Source organism: Cryptotermes secundus, unplaced genomic scaffold (assembly GCF_002891405.2).
Source record: "Cryptotermes secundus unplaced genomic scaffold, Csec_1.0 scaffold595, whole genome shotgun sequence".
In the NCBI taxonomy this organism is placed as follows: domain Eukaryota; kingdom Metazoa; phylum Arthropoda; class Insecta; order Blattodea; family Kalotermitidae; genus Cryptotermes; species Cryptotermes secundus.
In genome coordinates this window covers 540,493-565,863 of record NW_019745088.1, presented here as the reverse complement: position 1 = coordinate 565,863, position 25,371 = coordinate 540,493, and the positions used below count along the sequence as shown (strand labels likewise).

General features: G+C 44.2%; 1 protein-coding gene across 7 annotated transcripts in view; it reads right to left on the bottom strand.

Annotated features, from left to right (window-relative positions):
* The window catches only part of LOC111874916 (homeobox protein extradenticle), a 592,846-nt gene that overhangs the window by 116,627 nt on the left and 450,848 nt on the right, over window positions 1-25,371 (bottom strand). For all 7 annotated transcript variants that reach the window (XM_023870785.2, XM_023870786.2, XM_023870787.2 and 4 more), the window contains one exon: window positions 13,344-13,594. In XM_023870785.2, the coding sequence (XP_023726553.1) occupies window positions 13,344-13,594 (251 nt within the window). The remainder of the gene's footprint in view (window positions 1-13,343; window positions 13,595-25,371) is intronic.

Genomic DNA, 25,371 nt, shown 5'->3' with positions numbered 1-25,371 from the left:
CGGGATCTCCCTAGGATCTCAATCGCTGGAAAGAATTCCCTCTATGGGATCTCCCTAGGAACTCAATCGCTGGAAAGAATTCCCTCCACGGAATGTCCCCATGATCTCAATCGCTGGAAAGAATTCCTTCTATGGGATCTCCCTAGGATCTCAATCGCTGGAAAGAATTCCCTCCACGGAATCTCCATAGGATCTCAATCGCTGGAAAGCGTTCCTTCTACGGGATCTCCCTAGGATCTCAATCGCTGGAAAGAATGCCCTCTATGGGATCTCCCTAGGAACTCAATTGCTGAAATGAATTCCCTCCACGGAATCTCCCTAGGATCTCAATCGCTGGAAAGGATTCCCTCTTCGGGATCTCCCTAGGATCTCAATCGCTGGAAAGAATTCCCTCTATGGGATCTCCCTAGGAACTCAATCGCTGGAAAGAATTCCCTCTACGGGATCTCCCTAGGATCTCAATCGCTGAAAAGAATTCCTTCCAAGTGTTTCTTGACTACATACGAGTAGTTCAGATAAACTGCCAACAGATGTCATATGTTCTCGGTTATAGTAAATATTATAAAGATCAACATTTTTGACAACTGACATTTGAAGGAATAAAACACGCTACGACACTTCCTTTCACATTCGATTCGACATCAATCACTTTTCTCAGAGTCGACGATCTAATACATTACACAGAAACCGCCGTTAAATAGATTAAGAAACAAATGAAGGTAAAAAAAAGGTAAAGCTATCCCTGTAACAGACTGTAGGAGCCCACAGGGTTGTGAGACGTCGAGGGTCCCACATTTTCTAGACAGTCAGCTCACAGAAGGCGGCGAGATTGCCCGACTTATGCGCAGGCCGTCCTTTACCCCCAGGAATATTCCTGATACTCATTTCTGTTAGACGCTGTGCCGACAACAATGCCTTAGTACAGCTGGAAGGATTAGGTCTATTTAAAAAATCAAACGACCTCATCGGGAATCGAACCGCTACCTTCCGGCTTGTAGCACAGTACCTCAACCAAGTACGCTATACCGGGAGTCTCAGGAATACAACTGAAAAGCGCTACCGCATGTTGGTAACACCGATAGGATTCCTCATACTCGGAAAAAAAGCATCTGTAGTAAGGTCGTGTGATGGCCGCGCCATAGCTCAAGCGGTTAGTCGCTGGCTTCTCACCGCGGCGGCCCGGGTTCAAACCCGGGTCTGGTCAAGTGGGATTTGTGGTGGACAAAGTCAATCCCCTGTCAATCTTCATTCCACCAATTGCTCCACAATCACCCTCACCTATCATCTGGGGCTGGTACAATAGGCCAGAAGTGGCCGCAGTACAAGGGACTTAGTCCCACCCTACTAGCAATAAAAAAATCGTGTGCTCATGTTGTCTACAGTTTGCACGCCAAACAGCTTCAGACAAGACGTGGATTGGATACAGAATAATAAGTGTTAACATTTAAAATTTTGAGATTTCGCTTCGTGAAATGTAGAATACGGTCCTCTGGGAAGTGATGCCGTGTAGTTTGGTAGATGTGTATCAACGTTTCTGATCACCCTGCGACTTCGGCTTCCACCCTGAACTTAGTTCCGGAAAACTGAGATTTCTACAAGTATAGAAACCGAGGACGGTGGAGAGAGTCAAATATAAATAAGCTCAAAAGTTGTGCATGGTCAAAGAACCTTAAACTCATTTTTACATCGTTTGTGGAGCCGGGATAGCGGAGTCGGAATATCGACTGGCTACGGGCTGGACGGTCGAGTTCGAGTCCCGGTGGGGTCCATCCAACCTCCTATTCAATGGGTAAAGGGGGCAAATCGGCCGGGGCGTGAAGCTGACCCACTCACCTCCAGCTAGTGCCGAGGTCAGGAAAATGTGTGTCTATACATTCACTCGCCCATACGCCTTCATGGCGCAGTTAAGCAGAGGGGCAGCTTTACCTTTACCTTGTGGAGCAGTAATACGCAGAATAATGCAACCCAATTACTGAAGAGCTAACTTTCTTCACTACAGATGACGCTGAAGATATAAGAAACTACAATAAAACAAAATAAAACAGTATCTTAAGGAACAGTTATTAAAGATAGATAAGTAAGTTATCCATTACGAAACTACACACAGCTTTCTAAAGAGGAAGGGCAAGTCACACTCAAATTACTCCTTTTCCGACATAAATTACTGTAATTTTCAAAAGGCTGTGAAATATTCCCAACGTGTAATTTGTAGTTGGAATTAACTGCTGTATGTACGTGCATTGTCATTAGTGTACAGGCGGTAGAGGGCATGCATATACAGTTAATCCTCCGGCTACATTTGCTTGCTCTCCACGGTACAGTCTGCTTCAAAATGTGTACACCTGTACCATCCGTGAGGGCCTACGGACGCGAATTCAATTTCCATAACCAATTCTTTAAGAAGAATGCCGTCTTCTGGGAGGTGGCGCCGTGTAGATAATGTGTGAACCGACGTTTCGGAGAAATGTATCGTCTCAAATTTCAGTGTATACAAATCCGCAAGCGAGGAACCAGCCACCTGCTAATGTTGGCTCTTCGCTCGGGGATTTTTACACCCTGAAGTTGGAGACGATACGTTTCTCCGAAACATCGGTTTACAAAATATCTACACGGCACCACATCCCAGAAGACGGCATTCTTCATAATCACCGCCGTGAAAACCTCCAAATCTTACAATTATTTTAGATTTTATTTTTCTCACGAGAGGTGATATGTCTTTTTCATTTCGTTATATACTTTGTTTGTTCGTTCCGTTACTTTGTTTCGGACATCATCATTCTCGCCTTCGCGAGATCTGAGGTTCTCAGAGTGGCGAGTATGAGGATTACAGTCTTGTACAGTCTTGTATGTTGTCATGTCGCGTAGTCTAGTACATACTCGTACTTATCGGCGTTTCGGAGTTCTGTCTCCATCTTATCGGGCTTTAATACACTGCATAATAAGTTATGCAGCATCAGGTCACAAACCAGCTACCGTGTATCGTGTCTATTATGTGGGTACTGATAATATTTCGATGGAAATATATAGTGTGTTGCATTACATAAGATGTGGCTTACGACTGACTATTTGAGCGTGTTATCAGTGGTATATGGTGTTAAACGTCGGACTGGACTGGAAAGGAATTCGGGAGAAAGCAGGGGAAGTTAATAAAAGGTAATGCTGTCCCCTTGCTTAACTAATTAAGCACTACGCTATGAAGACGTATGGGGTTGGATGTATAGATCCATGTTTTCTTGACCTCGGCACTAGTTGGTGAGTGGTCAACTTCACGTCCCGGCCGCTTTAGCACCGGTACCCACTGGGGGGACCCAGTGCCGGTGCGGACGATATGGAGAAGTGAAAATTCTTGACCCTACCGGAACTCAAACTCCGACCCCTCTGCCGTCCAACCCGTAGCCAGTCGCTATACCGACAGCGCAATCCCGGCTCACAGGGTAAGTTAAATAGTATGACGAGATTTCCCGCTGACGTTTCAAAGGGTGCAGCATCTGTAGTGACTAAGAGAGTTTAACTTACGAATATGTATACCTTATGCTACTCTTACACGCACAGAGCTTGCATGGCGAACTCAGCTGAAACTGCACACAAAAGGTTAAAGAGTTCGAAGAGGAAACTGGTATTATAGCATTGCGCTGTTCGTAACACTTTTCAGGTGACGGCAGCTGACATTCAGACTCCTCTTACCAATAAAATATTACTCAAAAAGGCATAAAAGAGAGAAACAGTTTCCATATAAAATGGATTTACATAAAGATCATGTATCGCGCGCGCGTAATCCTAGCAGGCACAGGGCAATTCGCGCCACGGTGCCTCCATTGATAACAGGACATATACAAATACGATTCAACAATACACACATAATAATAACAAACATAACACACAACTAACTAATGATATAATCAACGAAATAACTAACAGAAGCAGCGTCGTTAGTGAAACACTTAACAGTCCCGAGGTTATCACATAACTGTTCGCCATTTCTGAACCCGAGGATTCACTACTGTGATCATAAGAGCCGGCCAAAAATAAAATAATTAATTAATCAACAAATAGCAAACATATTGAGGCACTATGTTCCTCCGAAACGTCGGTCTCCTCCTGAATGACTATATGCCGTTATAAGGATAATACCTGAATATTCACTACAGTGGGAACTCCATATCCCACAAAACTACCAAATTTTATATATTCGAGACAATTTTTATGTCGGTGAAGTTCCGCGGGACTACATCCCACAATTCTGTCTCCGTTACAATTTAGGTGGGACTGATTCCGGCGAGGTTAGAGAATTCTCGTACAAACAAAGTTACGCCGCTCCCTTTGTTAAGGACCGAAGCATAGCAGGGAAGTCTTACCTGCAGGAGGCAACACATCCAACACAGCCCTCTACGTACAAAATGGTAACAGTATATTCTCAGAGTTAAGGTAAGAGAGATGTTTAAAAATTATGGGGGGGAACCGCCATACTAGAATAAGTGTTTATAAGAATCTGTTACAGAGGGCCGGATGGGCATTGCCTAGGCCTATTTTTTTTGTATTATATATATATATACATATCCTTTTTTTCCTCAAAACAATAAAAAATGCGATGCATACGGAAGTTCTTTCAGAGTGATCTTAAAGTTGCCGGAACGTGAAACTAAGCAATTAACTCCATCAAGAACCAAGGATAAGAATAATCGGAACTACGCCTCCACGCCACTAATTATAACACAGCAAAATTTAATTAAATAATTATTTAATTAAATTTTGCTGTGTTCGCTCGCCGCATATACTCGACACAGCGCGCGAGTCCCTCTATTTACGCCGAAATCCACAGAAGTTTAAGTTAATTATTTAATGACGCTGTCAGTATCGAGACCATAATTTTGCCTGTGGTTCTGTATGGATGTGAAAATTGGTCTTTGACATTAAGGGAGGAACATAGACTGAGGGCGTTTGAGAACAGGGTTTTGAGGAGAATATTTGGACCGAAGAGAGATGAAGTGACAGGAGGTTGGAGAAAACTGCATAATGGGGAGCTTCATAACTTGTACTCTTCTCCAAATATAATTAGAATGATCACGTTAAGGGGGGTGAAATGGGCAGGGCATGTGGGGGAGACCAGGAATGCATATAGATTGTGGTAAACCCAAAAGGAAAGAAACCACTAGGAAGACCAAGACGTAGATGGGTGGATAATATTAAAGTGTTTAGAGAGATATGATGGGGCGGTATGGACTGGCTCTTGTGAACACAGTAATGAACCTTCGGATTCCATAAAATGCTTGGAAGTTCTTGAGTAGCTGCAAAATTTGCGGTTTCTCATGAAGGGCTCAGCTCCATGAGTGAGTGAGTGAGTGAGTGGGTGAGTGTCAGTATTGAGACCCTACAGTGTCGATGATATTGTGATTAATGAGCGTGGAGAAGGTGGCGTAATGGGAACTGACAGGGGAAACAGCAGTACTTGGAAAAAACCCACACCAGTGATTTGTCCACCACAAAACCCCACATGACCTGACCTGGGATCGAACATGAGGCGTCGTGGCGGGAATTCGGCGAATAACCGCCAGAAATTTATGGTACGCTTCACCGCAAGACATAGAACGGGTGTTTCATTTGTCTCTGTATCTCAAGCTCAACATACTTTTCGTCTCAATAAATGTTTAGCGAGTTGCGTGTAGGAACTCAAATAGACCGTCCATTGTTTTTTGTCCGTTTTAACCAAAATCTGATTTTTTAATATAAATTTTAACAAACTTTCAAATCAAATATAATTATATCACGTCCAAGGGTTCTCGAATTGTTTCAAGAGGAGCAAAGCGAACAGGCGCACATTTGCTAACTTCTGGTCTCAAATGCGCCAAAGAAATCACTAAAGCACCTTGCGGTCTGCATAATTCAACGAATTACATGTTGAAAGCTGAGAACAGCGCCCCACGATTCGCAACTGTCGCGTTCATTAAGTCGTCACGTGACAACTGCCTTATGTAAAACAATGGCATAACCAAACAACGACTTATCTTATCTATAAATAGTGGAATGAAGGTTGCAAAAATTGCGGTGTTGCGTGTGTGAGGCCATGTGACGTGTATTCAAGAGGTAACGGAAACTTAATGCATACGGCACGCAACAAATCAGATATCAGCATATCACACGGAGACGATATCGCGAAATGTAGAAATCTACGGCCTCTACCAAAAGCATAGATTTCGGATTTAGAAATACATGTCTGTTTTTATTTAAACGCAGCATCTACGAGCCGGAGTCAGTAAACAGGTCACAAATGGATATAAAACGTAAAACATGTGATATTCGAGCCCAGAAAGAGAAAAAAACATTTATTTCTCGACATATCCTCTACCAACACCGAAACCTGAAGAATAGAAGTCTTTTGACTGTTGTCTCAGCCACTTCCGCACCTTCGTTTCAACCTCTTCGTCATCAGCGAAACGTTTGCCATGTTTCTCGCTCCAGCTGTGAACCGCTTTACGCTACAAACACTTCCCACCGTAAACGGGAAACATTTCTTTATGAATATCCTTTGCACGGAGTCCTTTTGCCTATAAAAAACCGCACAACAGAACGCAGCTTTTCGGTAGCATAATCCTCGAGCACGGTCGCCATTTTGACTACTGAAACCATCCTCTGAACATGCACGTGCGCGTTTGATACTTAGACTTTCATGAAACTATGCGGCTACCTAGTGATACACACAGAAACCCTATTACGTCCATTACAGCTATTTTACTTCAATTTGTGGCCATCGCGCATCATTATAATAAAAATTCACGTTCCAGATGTCTTCATTTAGCTAAAAATGGGACCACATCGTCAAGCTGTGAAACGCCAAGATCCTGAGGAATTTATTCTTCCAAACTACGGGACGCGATGTAATTACGAAATCAGCACTTATTACCCGTCCGAGTGGAGAGTGCACTTCTCCTTGAAGGCTCTACTGTTTGTTTTCATTGATACCTGACCTCTAAAGGGAGCGAACAGAAGGCAAAGGGGGAGATATATGTAAGGCTCGACCAGGTGATATTCGTACGAACAAGATTTTCTGAAGAGAAAATTGTTTCTTGGGTATCAGTTCAAGGAGCCATCGAGAGGTTTCGTGTAGCGGTGAGGCTCCACACTCGAATCTCGGCCGGAACATCCGCTATTCTGACTGAGGCTTTCAGAGTATTTCTTCGGTCGCTCCATACAAATGATGCGATATCTCCATGAGGTCATGGCCGCATACCTCTAATCTGCCATTCATACGTTTGTGGTACACAGCGTTACCCACTGAAAGCCTCGCAACATTCTTTTTTGTGGGATCTGAGGTTTTCTGGGCGATGACAATGAGATCGATGTCTTCTGTGATGTTACCGACGTTTCGGGAAGAATCTGCTGTCTCCGTCTTCAGGGCTTAAGTGTAAAGAATGAAAGGTGACTATTCTTGCCCGAAGATGAAGACGAGATATACCAGCCTATATGGCTCCCATTCCAGAAGACAGCAATCTTCAAGACTCTTTGAACACGGAACCTTAGGATACTACCTGAGGGCCTTCATGGTTTGAAGCGGACAGTACCTATGCAGTATCGCACGTGGAAATGGAAATCAGCAGCTAACGAGAGATTCGCGTGAGAGTACCTAACACTCACACCACCCCCACACAGACACTGACAAAGAACCCTCCCATTTCCCACCCCCGCCAACTCACCCCTTTGGTCCAAACATGCAAAGCTTGAAAATGGGAATCGAAATGGTACACAATATCGATTGGAGTCGATTCTCATGTCTCGCTGCGGAAAGCGAACTCCGCAACTACTTTCAATTGTTACTGTGATTCGCGTGCCATTGTTAATACTTCGCTCTGTTGTTAGCTACTTCCTAATTGCAGCACTATGGGCAATGCTGAGACTGTTCTGCGGCTGCTAACCCCACTGTAGCACCGGGACTTCCCCTAAAATATCTCGTTTTCACAATATTTGTCTAATTGGAAGCAAAGGTGTCCAGAAATAGTTCTGTGATGTTCTAATGTTGCCCCCCCCCCCCCGGGGCACGTACCACTCAACTCGAGTTTCCGTGCCCGCTACCATAGCAATCACTGGTACAACAATACCATTTGATGCTTATTTTAATCGGCGCGACATTTCAACAGAAAGAGATCATCAAGGTATCAACAGACATATATACAAATTACTAATTATATATATATATATACAGGAGAATGTCTCATGCATGCTAGTGCTCAGATATACCTTGTAAATGGTGGACGCAAAACCTCAAGAAAATATCTCTTAGACGAGCTAGGAGTAGACGAGAGGGTAATATTAAAATTGATCTTGGAGAAATAGGGTGTGAAGTTGTGGACAGGATTCATCTAGCTCAGGAGAGAGATCAGTGGCGGACTCTTAGGCAAGAAACTTCCGGGTTACATAAACGGCGGGAAATTTTTGAGCAGCTGAGCGGACTACTTTACAAGGAGTTGGTTACTCGGTTCCGTTCTATACAGTAAGGCCTACAGCTCAAGGAACTGTGAATAAATATAGGATGTACGTCTATTCATGTTTATAAAATCATCGGATACGCCAAAATTTCAATATAGTAAACCTGTCTAAAGCGGAACCTGGATTGGACGAAGAGATGCCTCTACTGGAAAACCCATCTGGGTTTAAGAAACAGAGGGAACTATACATAACTCCAGATCTGGCAGCGGGTACTTAAAAGGAGATGGCGTGAGTGGTTGGAGCATGTGATAGACGGCAGAACAAATGGGGGAAAGTCCAGACTGAGACGGCTGGATGATGTAGTGAATGATTTACGAGAGCTTAAAATGAAGATATGGCAGCAAATGCAAATAACAGAGCGGAATGGAGAGAGAAAACAAAGGAGGCCATGGTTCTTACAAAGCCCTACAGCCGAAGAATGCATAAGGATCTAGCCCCACTACGGCACTAAAGTAGTAGAGCCAGAAGAGACGGCCGTTACCTGGCAACAGCTCGGTAAACACGTTCCCACTGCAACGAAAACACACGCAACAACAGAAGAACTATTGGACGCCGTGTATTTCATGCGGTCCAACTGTCTGACAATAACAATAATCCAGCCTTGGGCCCTAAATGGGGAATGAAATCAAGATAGACTGGCCGACTGACCGTTTGTCAGATTTTGTTTGCATTATAAAGATATTCGTCAGGCATAGTTTCAGTTAATATATTATTTTTTCGGGGCATTTCTGTTATAAATCGCACTGGCATTGCGGACAGTTTTCCGTACACAATATAAAAGTTCCCTAAAAAGTAGGATACCCCATTTGTCAGAATCACAGGATGGTCAAACACGCTACAGGATCGCAAGGAAAACATCACCACTCTTCCACACGATAAAAGAGTCACAAAATGGCAGAATTCTTTTCATTTCAGAGCGTACACAACTTCACTTAATTTGTATTCGTTCCACAAAGCGATTTTTCAGTACTATCTGGTGCAATATTCATTTTGTAGCACAACATGCAGTTCCCTCTAAACACGCGGTAAAAATAAAACTCCCGCCTTCCTCCTCCCTTTCCCTGTACGTCCCTGAAAGTGATTGGACATCCAGATCACATAGTTGCATCCGGCGACAAATGTACGCTTTAAATTATGGAGATGGTCCTAGAAACAGTGTCCCTGGGGCCACCAGCAGGTTGAGTGGTAGCTGAATGTTTCATTGGCAGTTGCTGTGCTACCCGGCACACGGCGAGTGCACCGAGCCCGCGTTTATATCAGACATTTCGCACAACGGGACGGGCGGCTCTCGGAGAGAATCTGTTCGGGTCGTGGCCGATATGAAGATGTGTCAGGCAACACAAGGAATGAAATAATTAGGAGAGAGGTTTTAGTAGGAAAAGCAACAAAGTTCAGACAGATGAAACACTACTGATATTGTATGGACATGTTGGTCGAATGGGAGACATTGTTAAACGCGGCAGGGATTTCAAAGAGGTCGAGCGGGGCGATGAATCTGGAATAAGGACATAAGAGAGAGCGAAAAGTGTCTGAGGAAGACGCAGAATATCATGAGGGAAAACTGGCGCTAGGAAAGCTTCAGGGGAGGAAACTCCGAAGAAAATGAATGGGAAATTGGGCCGGCATAGCTCAGTCAGTACAGTGACTAAGCTATGAGGTGAATAAAGGAATTGGGGATAATTTCCCGGAATGGAGAGAGATTCTTATTTTCTCTACAGCGTCCAAACCGGCTCTGGGATCCACCCACCCTCCTATCCAATGGGTAACGGGGGCTCTTTTCTTGGGAGTAGAGTGGATAGTCCCAGCCAAAAAATGAATTGGGAAGTAATTTTTAGAAAAATAAAGAGCAAAACCGTGAACTACCGCTCATAAAACTGATCACTTATAGCCATTTAGCGCAGAAGTTAAATTTGTCTGGAGCGCTACCTCTTTCAGCCATACGCCTTCATATTATGTTGCATAACTGAGCAAAGGGGAAAATGTCCAATAAATCCGATTACCAATCCATACACTCAACCACGTGACAATATATTTGAAACTCCCTCCGGGGTATGAATATAGGAAGAATACTGCAACTAGAAAGTAACATTTCTAATGATGACGTAGGGGCCTACGTCACTAACTGGCGCTGACGTACCCTCGTTCCCATAGCAGATGGAGTTTAAGTGGTAAACCGTGGTTAATTATATTAATACTGAACCAGCCCGTAAAAGGAGGAGGTGGTGATTATGGATAGCGGAACTAGAACTGCAAATTCGGCGATAACCAAAGTTAATTTAAAAAATTAGCTACGTGTTTCACAGTTCTCCATTTCGTGTGCATTATGAAGCATGATTTGTACGCTACGGGATGCTGAACTCTGTTTTAACGTGATGTTCCTCAAAAAAGCTGAGAAGCAGTCAGCCAGAACATAAAGACTTAGCTAGAAATCGACTGTGATAAATTTCGCATGGAAGCGCTGCACGAGTTACCATGGAAACAGCTTGCTTATTACTATAGAACATGTCCGAGAATGAGTGCACACATTTTAAACATTTTTACCGAGAAGATAAACAGAGCCAGAAGAGTGTGGTCTTCGTGCGCATGCGTCAATTTCAGGGAATTTGAACATTAACGGGACTAAAAGTCGACGTGCAGTAAAATGGAGAAATGTGGGTACGTGTTTTAGGTGGTGAAAACTGCACTCTCATAGCTCTATTTATTTTCTCAATAAAAATGTTTAAAATGTATGAACTCTTTCTCGAACACCCTGTATATACAGGAGGGGCTGGAGACCGCACGTCTTCCCTGCACTTACAGGGGCGGGTAACATAAAACAAGGCGAGAAATTTGTTACGGCAAACGGTATAATTAGACGGATTCTTCCCTACGCTCAGATCTCTACCACACGGATTGTCGGCTCTACCAAACAAGCTACTATAACTAACACGCCATGTTCGTACGGACACACCGCATGCCACAGGAATATCGGTGAAATGCATGGGTTTCGTTTCAGTCGAAACGTTGCTTCGGAAACTACGCTAGGAAACAGGCAGGTAAGTAAGTAGTTTCTTTGAGTGGGGTGAGAGCGAGTCAACTTGGTGCGTCGGCCACTAATTGGCCTACTGTACCAGCCCCGGATGATAGATGTGTGTAGAGCAGTCGGTAGAATTAGAATTGGCAGGGGAAACCGAAATACTCGGAGAAAAGCTATCCCAGCGCCACTTTTTCCACCACAAATCCACATGACCTGACTGGGCTAGAACCCGGGCAGCCGCGGTAGGAAGCCGGCGACTAACCGCCTGAACTATGGCACGGCCTAAATCAACCGAATTAATTGTTCTTTAATATTTTCCTTGTTCCCACTGATTCCCTGAATTCCTTACAATGGTCACGTTGCTAATGTACTTCTCATATTTCCTTTCTGGCCTATATTAGGCTGGGTTCAGTGTACGCGGTTCGCTCTGCTTGCCGCCTGCTCATTGTTTGCTTCTTGACCTAGTCTTCTACCCTGAAGTTGTCAGAAGAATCACCCTGTATAAGGTATTCTAGTAAAATAAAACTTATTAACATTAAGCATACTGAGATTTTCAGTAGAAAGGTATTCCCGTCTGCTTTATACTCGATAACATGACTGTTTCATAACGCTGAATGTTTACAAGTCTCAAGAGACGGCCAGGCATGGTTATATCCGCTAATGTCATAACGTAAAAAGTGATTTAAAACCGATATATCTCGTTTGAAACAGTGGAAGTGTTAAGAAATTGGAAACGCACACATTTCTCTATAATTTACAGAACCAAAAGAATTCTCAATAAAACCTGAATGATATACTGCAAAAAGATGAGGTATAATTTATTTCAGAACCTCCTGTAGTTCAGAAAGGTCGTTATTTGAGGTGTTATTACAGCGAGCGCAAGAGGCTGTTAGCTTCACATAGTAATACGATAATTCCAAGGCGAGATCTTCTTGTTCCGNGAGCCTCAACGTCTCACAACCCTATGGGCCTTCACTGCCTGGTACAGGGATAGCTTTACGTTTACTTTTTTTTTTTTTTTTTTACATCTTCTGATTTCGAAGTTTGTAACCTTTCATTTGCCTGATATTTTACAGCCATGCAGAGGGGAGGCTTTATGCCGTCAAGTGGCAAATTGAGGGGCTGTCAAGAAATAAGCTACCAAGTTTTATTTTACAAAATTTCCGTCTTGTTGCAGCATTTCAATAAGCCACTCGCGCTCTCGCTGTGTGTCTGTGACATGTCTTCAGGAAAAGATTTAAGTGACAGCGAATGCAACCAGTACGCAGTCAGTTCAAGGCGTCACTCTTCCTTTCTTAATTGACAAGATTAAAAATACAATTCTCAATTAATATTTGAGGGGTGTGGCTAAGGGGTTCTGCGTACAAGACTGGCATGGATGGCCGTTCACTGCACATAAACAGTCTCCTAGTACAAGGCTGCACAGCCAACGCGCCAAACTCTGAACTCAATTCTTCTGTTTCGTTAAAACGTGACATATATAAACATATTTGTATCTGCTGCAGCGGGAAAGTGTTCATCGAGCCGTTGCGTAGCAACAATAAGGGTATATAAACAGCAACGTGATCTAAAATATACTTTTCAGACTATTTTCCTTTTCTGAAAAAAAAAATTAAAGGAGGCTTATGAGATCAAAACGCTGTCTGTGTCAGTGTATCGCACCTAACCTCAACCAATCTTTATAAGTACATCATCGCACCTAAGCCCATCACTATGGCGTGCTTCATAAATCCCTCCCATCACACTCTGTATATGCTAGGAAACGACTCGGTAGTTTTCTTCCTCCCCAGTACGAAATTTCATCGGAATCTGCGCACGATTTACAGTCCACTCCCGAATCACCACTTACCTGTTCATATTTCTCCAGTTCCTGGTGATAAATCTGGCGGATTTGCGCCAGCTTGGCACGGTAGTCGGAGTGCTCGATGGCATTATCTGGCTGTCCGGGGCCCCCAGAGGCGGCTGCCGAGGCGCTGGCTGCTGCCCCCGCTCCGCCGCCCTTCTCTGGGCCCGCCACCCCCTCGGCTATCAGCATGTTGTCTAGGCGCATGAGCTGAGGGTCGGGGGGTTCCTCCTCCTGTGTGTTCCGCAGGCTCAGCACTGCAACAGCAGAAGCAGGTCCTGTCAGGGCTGGAAGGATGTTCAGGCTGCGGGTACAGCCGTCAAGAGATGGTCTTCCGCCGCAAAAGAAAATTGTGACGAGATGTTACACAGCGATTCGGATTTGGGCTCTCTGAAACGATCTAACCAAAGAAAAATAAACACGAGATTTATGAATTAGTGCGGACTGGATTCATCTGGCTTAGGATAGGGACAAGTGGTGGGCTCTTGTCAACACGGTAATGAAACAGAGAATTACTGGGGTTTTGGACCAATGATTGAGATTAGCTCTTTCTAAGGGGCCCAACTGAGTACGTGTCTTCCTTTCTCACCTGAAAACGGAAACAGTTCCAGTTTCCGAAACGTCGTGTCCACTATTACCTAAAATTCCGGACGATGGAAAAAGTTAAAAACCCCAGCAATTCTGTGTGTCATCCACCATCGTCAGAACCCTTTAGAATCTACGGTAATGAAAGTTCGGGTCACATAAAACATTGCGAAATTCTTGAGTAGCTGAGCAACTGGCGGGTTCTCAAGAAGGACTCGCAGTTAGTTAATCAGTCATGAGGGGAGGAGAATAGTAGATAGAGTAGGAAAAGGAGGGGATGATAAAAATAAGAAGAGGGGTAAAGACAGAGGGGAAGCTGAAAGAAAAATGAACAGCAACGAAAGAAGATTGAGAAACAAGCGCGAAACAATGAAGACGAAGAGAGGGTTTCCTCATGACACCCTGCACCTCAGAGGGATATACACACTTCACTCGAGCTGTACAAAAAGCAGATGCATGATCGGGGCAGCCGGGAGTGAACAAGCGGCACGCCCAATTCACAATGAGTCAAGGGGTATAGCGAACTAGGTTATGTGCATTCCAATTGGAGGTTATAACGATCTTAATTCTGCTACAGGAGGTACAATTGTTTGTGTTCAACGAATTACATGCAAACAGACCTGTACAAGTGAGCCGTGACAGTATTCTGGATGTCCTGGGCTCGATACTCGGCCCAGAGACAAGCGATTCTGAGATCTCAATTTTGTTGAGTAGCGACATGCCAGTCTGGGACATTGCTTTAAATATGGACACTTCTTCTCTTCACGTCTTTGATCAGTCAGTGAATCCCAGAAGCTGAACCTTTTCTGGCCCAGATAATGGGTAATGTAACCCTTATAATATTACTTGGGTGGGGGGGGGGCTTACAGATATGTGAGCCATATGATAAAATGAAGTGTAGCTTTGTGAACTAAGCACTGGGCAATGCTGTCATAACTGTCCGTTGTCATGACTTTACTAAAGGCGCTCCCTTGGTCAGGAACTCTTACATTTCATTTTAGGATACAACAAGATTCCGAAACGTCGTGCCCCTTCACTGAAAGACACAACTGGCAATATAACATCGCTTGTGATGGCCAACAACTCAATGCATTGACACGTTTTAATCTTATCTTAATACAAATCTAGCCTCCGAAACGTCCTCTATTATGGAGAAAATTGACAGCAATTCTTGAAATATCACTTGTGGTAACGGCTACATATCTGTAACGTATCTCATCGAAAAGACAAGCTTTGAATTTAACTTAACACACGATTTTTCTCTTCCAGCCGCACTGTGACCCTGGGGTCGACTTGGCCTCTAACAGAAATAAGTACCAGGCCAGCCAGCGCGTAAGGCTGAGAACCTCACCGCCATCTGTGAGCCGACTGTCTAGAAAATGTGGGAGCCTCGTCAACATACAACCCTATGGGCCTTCATGGCTTGTTACAGGGATAACTATACCTTTGCACCTTACATACTTGCATGTAGCCTCAGAAATGTGGTTATGTATTTTGAACGACATAAGTGACAATAATTCTTACAACTTTCCTTGCGATAATGATTAGCCATACTGTACGTATGGGTATAATTTAAGTTCACCTGACTAAAGATGCAACACCCGAAACGTCGGGCGTCTTTCAATTCAGACAATGTCCAAGAAAATTTAACCCTCTAAGAATCGGGTAAGCGTCGAGGCATACGTAACCTGTCGAGACGCATTCGCGCTTGGCCCCTAGGTGTGCCAAGCGCGGGCGAGTTCTGAAAGAATTATGAACGAGCGCCACTCGAGGGCTGGCCGGCCTTAAACGCTTGGAATCCTCTGCTCAAGCTGGCTTCCTACAGAAGAGAGCGCTGCTCGTAAAAATTACTGATATGAAAACGCAGGAGCAAGAGAGCGCCAGTCCGGGGTGCGAGATTTATGTTCTGGTACGGTCAAGATGGCCCGGTTGGCCAGCATGACGGAGGAAGGGGGTCACGTCGCGACGCTGTTTTAGTCATGCGTCGCTACGTTAACTGGCCGCACACTGAAAAGAAGAAAAAACATTACCCAGCGTTGCTTTTAAACTGCCAGTACAGTAAGTGCCAAATATATGTTCAGGATTCACAGGGTTGTGGAACTGTTCAGTTCTGATGATGTACACTGTTTCCATCCTCAGGTGGAAGGGTGGAGAAGCACGAACTCGGTGTGGTCAGGTACAGCCTTACCCGTAATTGTGTCAAGGGCTATTTGATGACTATGTATCAACTTAGATAATTATAATAAGCCTATCTGGAGAGAGCGATTTAAAATTTCAAACCTTTTTAAGTATAACGGTTAGTATATATACCATATGATTTAAGATGGTAAAGCCTTGAAGGTGTGCCCACAAAAATGAGCTTGTCTGTTCCGAACTCTTAACACAATAAACAGCGATTGCTTCTCTAAACAGCCTTAATGAGACCGGACTTGGTAACTGAGGAAGAATGTTTTCTGTCATATAGGAACTGAATTTTTAAACATTCTCACGTGATGTGTGGCTATAGAAGGGCTCTCGATTGGTAATCGGATTCATTGAACGCGTGACCACATTTTACAAATCACTATCACACACAGAGCAGTGTTCTCAGTCACGTTCTTCACTGTGTTGCTTGGTAGCGGCCTCCAACAATGTGGCGTTCCTGTCCTCGCTGGCTGGCGCCTTTCCGCTGCAGCTCCCCAGATGAACTAACTGGCTCCCAACTGCCGAACTAATTCAGAGTCAGTTACTTTACCGCCAATCAGTTCGACTTGGCGACAAGCCCCTTGAGACCCACGACCAGTACTTTTTTTTCAAACTGAACCCATGCTATTATAGTCCTTATGTAACATTCTCTCTGACGAGAGGGCGGGTCTGTCGTTTACAACCGCTGTTGGTCATCGCCAGCGCAATCATTCTCGGGTCTGAGTCCCGCGGGACTCATAACCACATTTTACTGTCTCCGATTCGAGACTTCCCCAACCTGGAGGGCCAGGTCCCCATTTATGTCCCCCAGGAACAGAGTGGCTAAATTATACCCCCCGGCACTGGTTTCCCTTTTCGTCGCATCCTATGACTAGCGGTGCTACGGTGGAGGTATTCGACGCCGCCTCCATACGGAAGACTAATTCACAACGCACATTCGACTCCTTAAGAAGCCTGGGCAAGAACCGCATAGAAAACAACTCTCCCCATTAGTCCTACTATTGCATCACGTAGCTATATAAAGGACCGCATAGAGAACACTACTTCTCATTATTGTTGTATCCTGGTGCAGTGGGATTGTTATGTTCGTGTCTGTTGGCGAAGCCGTTACTTAGCAACGGGTCCACAAGCCACAATATTATTTGGACGAAATTCATGCTTCCAATGAGTAAAAGAAGTTTAAACTTTTCGAGGGCGACTTAGTTTCATGAGGATGGATTTTTGTGTAACTGTCGAGGAAACCAGATCAAATCAAACTGACTCCAGGGAGAAAAGTCTTCTTCTTCTTCTTCCTCCTCCTCCGACACGTCAATGTTTAAATATCAGCTTCACTTATGATTCTTCCTATCCCTTCCTGAATCTTCTCGTATCACATTCGTCGTGCATGCTGTAAGCAACAGTCTGTTCAGGTTCCTGGGTTCCGCTCATTCTTCGGACACGTTCCTTCCATGTCGTTTTCCTTTTGGTTGGCTGAGAAAATTCCCATATCTCACCGGGTGGAATGATAGAGACTGGTTCTTTCTGGCAGACCTAAGTGTGTGTGCTTTCCCGTCTCTTTACCTGAAGATAGAAACAGATCCACTTTTCGAAGTGTTATATTCCTTAATAATAGACGCTACTAGACGACGGGGAAAGTTAAGAACCTCAGCACTTCCAAGGGGGTCATCAGAACACTGTACCCAGTTCCTCTCACAGAGTTTCGTATTCTTAACCCATACTAATATCAGTTGCCGATCATAGCGGTCGCGGGGTCTAAGGCATGAACTGTCTTCGTTCGCTCTAATGCTGGAATCGTGTGTTTGAATCCCACTCCAACCACTGACCTCTGTGTGTGCGTTTATTCTGTTTGTATCGTTCTGTGTATATGCAGCGGCCTAGCGACGGGCTGATCCCCCGTCCAAGGAGTCCTACCGACTGCGTATTGGATTAAGAAACTGAAAACACGGTCAAGCTCTAACAAAGAACTGTAGACCCACAGATTAGGATTAGATAATCAGATAGATTAATTTCAGTTTCAACTGAACCACAATACAAGCCGTATCTTCACAGTTAGCAGAGCAACTTGTGCGCCAGTCTTTCCTTAAAACGTGTCTCCTGTGTCTTGCTGGCAGCAGGGGATGTTGAGAGCCCTTTCCTTATTTTTGACGTGTTGTATTAACTGCTTTAATAAGGCGAAGCGAATATATGAATAAAGAGTAGCTGGAGAAAATTAAAAGAGAGAGGCAAATAAGAGGAACGTAACTCAATTAGGTCTTTCTTCTCGAATGCACTTCTTTATTTTCCCCCCACCGTATAATTTCAGGATAAAAAGGTGTTCAGAAGGCATTTGCCAAATACTTGAGACCGAACGTGAACAAACAACTTAATTGATAATAATATGAAAGGACAGAATTAAATTACAGTGTTCAGGAAACTGCGTCTACATTGTTATCAGCGTCTTTGTCACTTTTCGTTAAATCATTAAATAAGAAATAACAGGAGGAAGGTGAAGTTGGTGCTCGGCGTTGGGATGGTGACATATGGAGTCGCTTTACGTCGCTTCTTGCTGGGATGATCAATTTAAAAAGATTGCAGATTAAACGTAATAAACGGTTCACAGACAGAAGGCGGGTAACTCCGAAACAGGTTAATTTGAAGGAACGCGAAAAACGTAGCAAAAGAGAATTGGAGAATCCTGTCATTCTGTTTATCTATTCCGCTTAACTTCACTTCACAGATGTAAAGCAATGCAGAGTCCGTTCCGCGCCAGCTGCAACAACTTCGCGCGAACGCCAATGGAAGCGCCACTTGAAGTCATGCATGTATATTGAATACAGTGTCTCATAACAGATGGAGCGGCACGCTGTAATACAATATATACAGCATAAGTTCCATTACGTGTTGCATCGTTCTTAAGCTTAGTAATTTTCATGGAGAAAGAAGGGAAGGAGGTAAAGGTATGAAAGTATAAAGGATGAAGATACGAGGAAGATATGCTGCGGAATATCAATAGACGTTTCTAATAGTAATCCATAGCCATCCTTCAAAGCTTAGATGTCCTAAGCGATCTCATACCATAGCGTTTGCAAATAGACGTTTAGTCCTATCCGCATTCATTCATTCATCAGTAATCTGTCAAGACGACAGGTTCACAGTCTCTTCCAAAACAGTTCCTCCACTTAATGCGATCTAGAGCTTTCTCCTTCAAATGAGAATATCCTCTTCTGTCCCCAAGGTCATCCAGCATCTTCTTACGTCTTCTTCCTCGTCCTCTGGCCACCTCTATCCGCCCCTCTATCTTTCCTTCAATAACTTCTGAATGAATTCTTGTTTCGATATAATTATTCCTTTCAATCATTCCTCGTTTTTACCATGTGTCACACGTCTACCTTCATAACTAAGTCATCGTAATAATTTCCGGTGGAGTAAAGTCTGACGTCATCATGTAATTTCTTCCATCTCTGGTTTAATTTCCATTCCGTGCAAATATTACTCTTGGCAATGATCCTTAAACATCCTTCCGCAGAAGAAGGAATCAACGTAATACCATACGCATGTCTGCTGTATAAATACGCGGAAGTCAGTCTTCTGGCATATAACACCGTAAGGTATAGATAAATTTATCCCCGTAACAGGAAGTGAAGGCCCACAGAGTTGTGAGACGTCGAGGCTCCCACATTTTCTAGACAATCGACTCACAGATGGTGGTGAGGTTGTCAGCTTTGCGCGCCGGCCGGCCGGCCGCCCTTTAACCCCCAGGAAGATTCCTGGTACTCATTTCTGTTGGAGGCTAGGTCGACCCCAGGGCCATAGTGCGGCTGGGAGGATTAGAACAATTGAAAAAAATCCACCCCATTAGAAATCGAGCCCCAACCTTTCGGCTTGTAGCATAGTGCCTCAACTACGCTACCGCACCCTACAGCCTGGTTATATATGTTGCACAGAACTCTTCACAGACACGGCTGTAATAACCTCAAATCCTACAAGACATAACAAAGTTCTGTACAACTCTGAACCCACGGCGTTCTCAGCACCGCATCACAGAAGTGCAGGGCACCTGAGCCAGCCAATCCGCAGCCACGCGACTCTCTCACCCGTAGATTTACATAGAGCGCACGTCGCCGCCTAATATGCCAAGTGTTGCTATCTGCCCAGCGTCGGGATCACAAGTACAACAACGGGGGCCCACAGCGCGGGGGGAGGGGCAGTTCTAAACCCCCGCTAATAGCTGTACTTAACTTCATCATCGTTCGCACTTGATCTAATTTATAGTTAAAAAACGTTAAGAGGTTCAACCCCTCATATAACAAGTCATATATTCTTGTTATGTGCTGGGAAATACTTCTGCATGATTCCTTTATTGCTCTTTGTAACGATCTTCAAAACACTTGTCTCTGTTATAGTCACTGCAGGGCATCTGAAACAGTAACTGCGCTTCAAAATCATAGGACATACCTCCAAACAATCCAGTCCTTCTTCAGAGGCCAACAGCTGCTCAGATACTCAAGATATTACCAAAATTTTATGGAATCAGCAGGTCGGGCCGCGCCACAGCTCAAGCGGTTAGTAACCGGCTTCCCACGCCGGCGGCCTGGCTTCGAGCCCAGGTCAAGAAATGTGGGATCTGTGGTGGACAAAGTGGCGTTGGAGCAGGCATTCTACCAGTATTTCGGTTTACCCTGCCAATTCTCATTGCACCGACTGCTGCAACACTCATCATCTATCATGTGGGGTAGGTACAGGAGGCCGGTTAGTGGTCGCAGTAGCAAGTGGACTCAGTCTCACCCCACAAGAAAGTCCATTACAATGTTCACAAGAGCCCACCGTGAGCTCTGCCATGAGCCAGATGAAACCAGTTCAGACCTTCCACGTGTGAGGTGCCTATGGCGAGTACTAGCATTTGGGATGCCATGCCGAGTATGTGATAGGTAGGTACCAATATTGCGGATAACCTTCTACCTTCGTCTTCAGGATTAAGGTAGCATGTTCCTCTGAAACGTCGGCATCTTTCAGACTATCTCGAAAGGGCGTAGTATTATTAAGTTTCTTATGTACCCCTAATAAAGTGGAGAAAGAAATGACAGGCTAGGTCTTTCGAGAAATCCGACTGTAAGCGTGTGTGAACTCCGAAACCACGTAATGGATTTAGATTAAACTTGGTTTATGTAAGACTGACAAAAATTCATTATGCAATTTTAATTTAATTTAAATAAAATTCCGTGTCGATTTATTCTCACCCATAATTTATGAGATAAAGTAAGAGCTTATTAAATGTGTAAACAAGTTAGTAAATAAACGCACGGCGCCATCGCTTTGTTATTGTCTCTAGATCTTCTATCAGAGGTTGCCAACTGTTCGTGTTCGATAATGAAAACCGCCAAGTTGACAATTTCAAGCAAGAACACTGAGGAATGTGTCTCCACTATTACATATGAGTACTGAATTTAAGGAAACTGTAAGTAAACATTTCTTTTTGCTGGACAATGTTCTCACAGCAAGGGGTATATCAATACTAACCCTGGAATGACGCCGGTTAGTCTGGTTACTTACGCGATGGGCTCTACTCGTTGCTCTGTCCCTTGTAGGTTGTTTATGTCCAGACCGGCTATCGGGTCCATCCAACCTCCTATCCAATGACCACCGGGGGGTAAAACGGCCGGGCTGTGAAGCTGTAGATAGTGCCAAGGTCAAGAAAATGTGGAACTACACATCCACCCCCCATACGTCTGCATAATATAATGTATAATTAGTTAAGCACAGGGACAGCTTCACCTTTTATAGATTTAGGCAGAACGGCCGATCATAATTTAATTAAATTCATATTTATATGCACGTAGATCACTAAACTCGGGTGGAAGGAAGGCTCGTTCGTTCACTATTGAGATATTTTCCGTCAGCTGACTCTCACAGTCAAACAGCATACAAATCTCTCAACATATGTACCTAGAAAAAGCGTTGTATAGGGATTTACTTTACAGTCCCATCAGCGCTCACGCACCACAGTTTGAGAACCGCAGTAGTTGCATATTCATGCCGAAGTCCACCCTCAACACAGTTCGGTCTGTCACAGTTGCAAACTTCGCGCATCATCAATTTTGATTCTGGGAGCTTCGAAGCTCCATAGTTGAGTAGGGGTAGCGTTTGATGGATGGCAGAGAGAGGGGGTGTCGGGGGTCGACGGGGGGTACATCCCCGACCTGTCAGCACATTCAATGATATTATTGGTGGCTGTCATCTTCCCAGCATGACTTCTGGCCTCACTGATACCCGTAACTTCATTGACAGAGCCATGATATCTCTATATGGCACATTGTAGCACTTTTATTCCTATGTACTCATTAAGGCTCCTGGGTGCCTTACAGGGTCACGTGATTGATCGTGCCCATCGTGGGGGATATGCAGATCGATCTAATTGGCTGAACTGCCCCAGTACTGCAAGAAACAAAGAACACTAATTCGATAGGGACGTAAGGAAAGATACAGGGGAAAGCTATCCTTGCAAGAGGCCGTGGAGGCCCATATGGTTGGAAGACGTTGAAGCTATCTTCTAGACAGTCTCACACATGGTGATGAGGCTGTCAGCCTTACGCGCCGGCCACCCTTTACGCCCAAAGAAGAGTCTTGTTATTCATTTCTATTAGAGGCTGAGTAGACCCTAGGGCCATAGTGTGGCTGGAAGGATTAGGTCAAATGAAAATTACAATGACCTCATTGGAAATAGAACCCGCGACCTTCCTGCTTGTAGCACAGTTAAAGGATGTATAGCACAGGATAACAGAATGGTTGATTACACGTCACACAAAATGAATAAGTCAGAAGATATGCGAATGACGTAACAATTCTGGTGCGATCACGCTGTTATGATATCAAGGGCACAGAAATCCATTTTGTTTAATTATCTTAAAACCCGTGATTGGGGGCAGGAAAAAATGAAATGTTTTCATTTTTCTCTACAACTTCCTCCTAAAATAATTTGTATTTATATAAATATTTAAGGAATTAAGCGAGAATTACACTCGAGACAGACGCTGAAACGTGTGTGGATCTTCATGTGAAGTGGCTGATATTGTAGTCAGTTCTGACCACAACCGGATGTGCTAACAAACAGGAGTTACACTTGTTAATACCGAAGTTCAGTAATATAAAGGTACGCTAAGCGGTTCGTGAGACGTTACAGATGGAGAGACGGACGGACATGGCAAAGATAAGAGGCACATTTTTGTGCATTTTTCTGTCAACACGCCAAAAACTATGGTACACGGATGGAGCTAAACATTTATTTAGATCATTATACGAAGACGCGGTTATTGCTAGTGGGGTGGGACTAAGTCCCTTGTACTGCGGCCACTTCTGGCCTGTTGTACCAGCCCCAATTGATAGGTGAGGGGGATTGTGGAGCAATTTTTGGAATGAATTTGGCAGGGGAAACCGAAGTACTCGGAGAAAACCTGCCCCAGCGACACTTTATGCATCACAAAGCCCACTTGACCAGACCCGGAATCGAACCCGGGCCGCCGCGGTGGGAAGCCAGCGACTAATCGTTTGAACTATGGCGCGGTCAAGATACTGTTAACCGAGACGAGAATGGGGAAATATTGTCTTGGGTGTAAATATTCGGACATGATATCTGCAGGAAAGACCACCAATTCGAGGATCTAAGGGTATATGGGAATATGATATTAAAGGAGGTCTTAAAGAAATACGATAAGAAGATATACATTGGACTCATCTGGCTTAGGATATGGACCACTGGCGGACTCTTGTGCACACGGTGATGAACGTAGCATTTCAGGTTCTCATAGCGTAGTTATGAACAGTTTATCTTCTGGAATCTTCACATAGAGGTGACATGTTCCTCCGAAACGTCGGTTAACTTTTAGCGGACTACATGGCGTTATGTCCCAGAAAACAGAATTCTTCAAGGTAACGAACCTTCGAGTTTCATACAATACGGATGAATTTCTTGATTAGATGAGCAACTACTAGCTTCTGAAGAAGGTCCTTGCCCCGCCTAATTAGTTACGATTTGAGAAGTTCACAGAGAAAAGCAACACAGCCAAAAAAATACGCAGTAAGTTCAACGTCGGCTCCACTGCACGCAAACATGTCTATCGCTGCTACAGCAATGAGAGCCATCTATGTTATCGCACTCAGCCACGTCGAACTCCTGGTCCGACTGCGGGGAACCCCGTCGCGATTCCCAATGTCATTACTGCGGGCCGCATCATTCATCAAATTCGTTCCACAGCTGATTTCATGCAACCGGCACCCACACAGAAAAAAGTTGGAAATCTTAATCCACAACTCACGAACTCAATTTCTGTGCAACAATGTTCTCCTGGAGGAACTGCAACCGTCCCTACGTATCTCCGTCAGTGCGGTTCTTAGAGCTACAACTGGGCACAACAGTGAGCGCAGGAACGTTGCTACAGGTCAGCTTTACTTTCAGAGAGAACTAACTGTTCTCCTAATATCATTTAGTGCCATAAAAAGAAGAACGCTAACTTAATATGCGTTACAAAATTTTATGGACACGGCCTAGTTTATTTCAAAATGTTACAAATACCGGTAAAGAAAGAAAAGTCCTAAGAAGCTAAGGTTGCATGGCCACTCAAAAAAATCCCTCTCAACGCTTTACGGAACTCAAGGGTTCATTACCATGATCACAAAAGTCCATCAGTAATTCCTCTCCTAAATCAGATGAATCCAGTTTCAATATAATTCATTTTAATACTATCCTCCTAATCTAAGGGTAGGTTTTCGTAGTGGTTTCTTTGACTGAGATAAACGGTAAAGGTAAAGTCGTCCCTGTGCTTAACTAATTAAGCACTATGCCGTGAAGGTGTGTGGGGGAGTGGATGTATAGATCCACATTTTCTTGATCTCGGCACTAGTTGGAGGTGAGTGGTCAGCTTCACGCCCCTGCCGCTTTACTCCCGGGGAAAGAGCCCCCGGTACCCATTGGACAGAAGGTTGGGTGGACCACAGAGTCAGTTTGGAAGATATGAAGAGAAAATTCTGGCTCTGCCGGGAATCGAAATGCGACCTCTAGGTCCTCCAGCCCGTAGACAGTCGCTATACCGACTACGCTACCCCGGCTCACCTTTAATTAAGATGTCCTTACAAAAATTTTGAATGCAATTTCCTTGTCTCTCATACGTGCCACATGCCTCGCCCATCTCATTCCTCATTGTTACAATAATCCTAATAATATTACGCTAAGAGCAAAAATTATGAAGCTCCTCAATATGAAATTTTCTCAAGTCTCCTGTTACGTCTTTCCTCT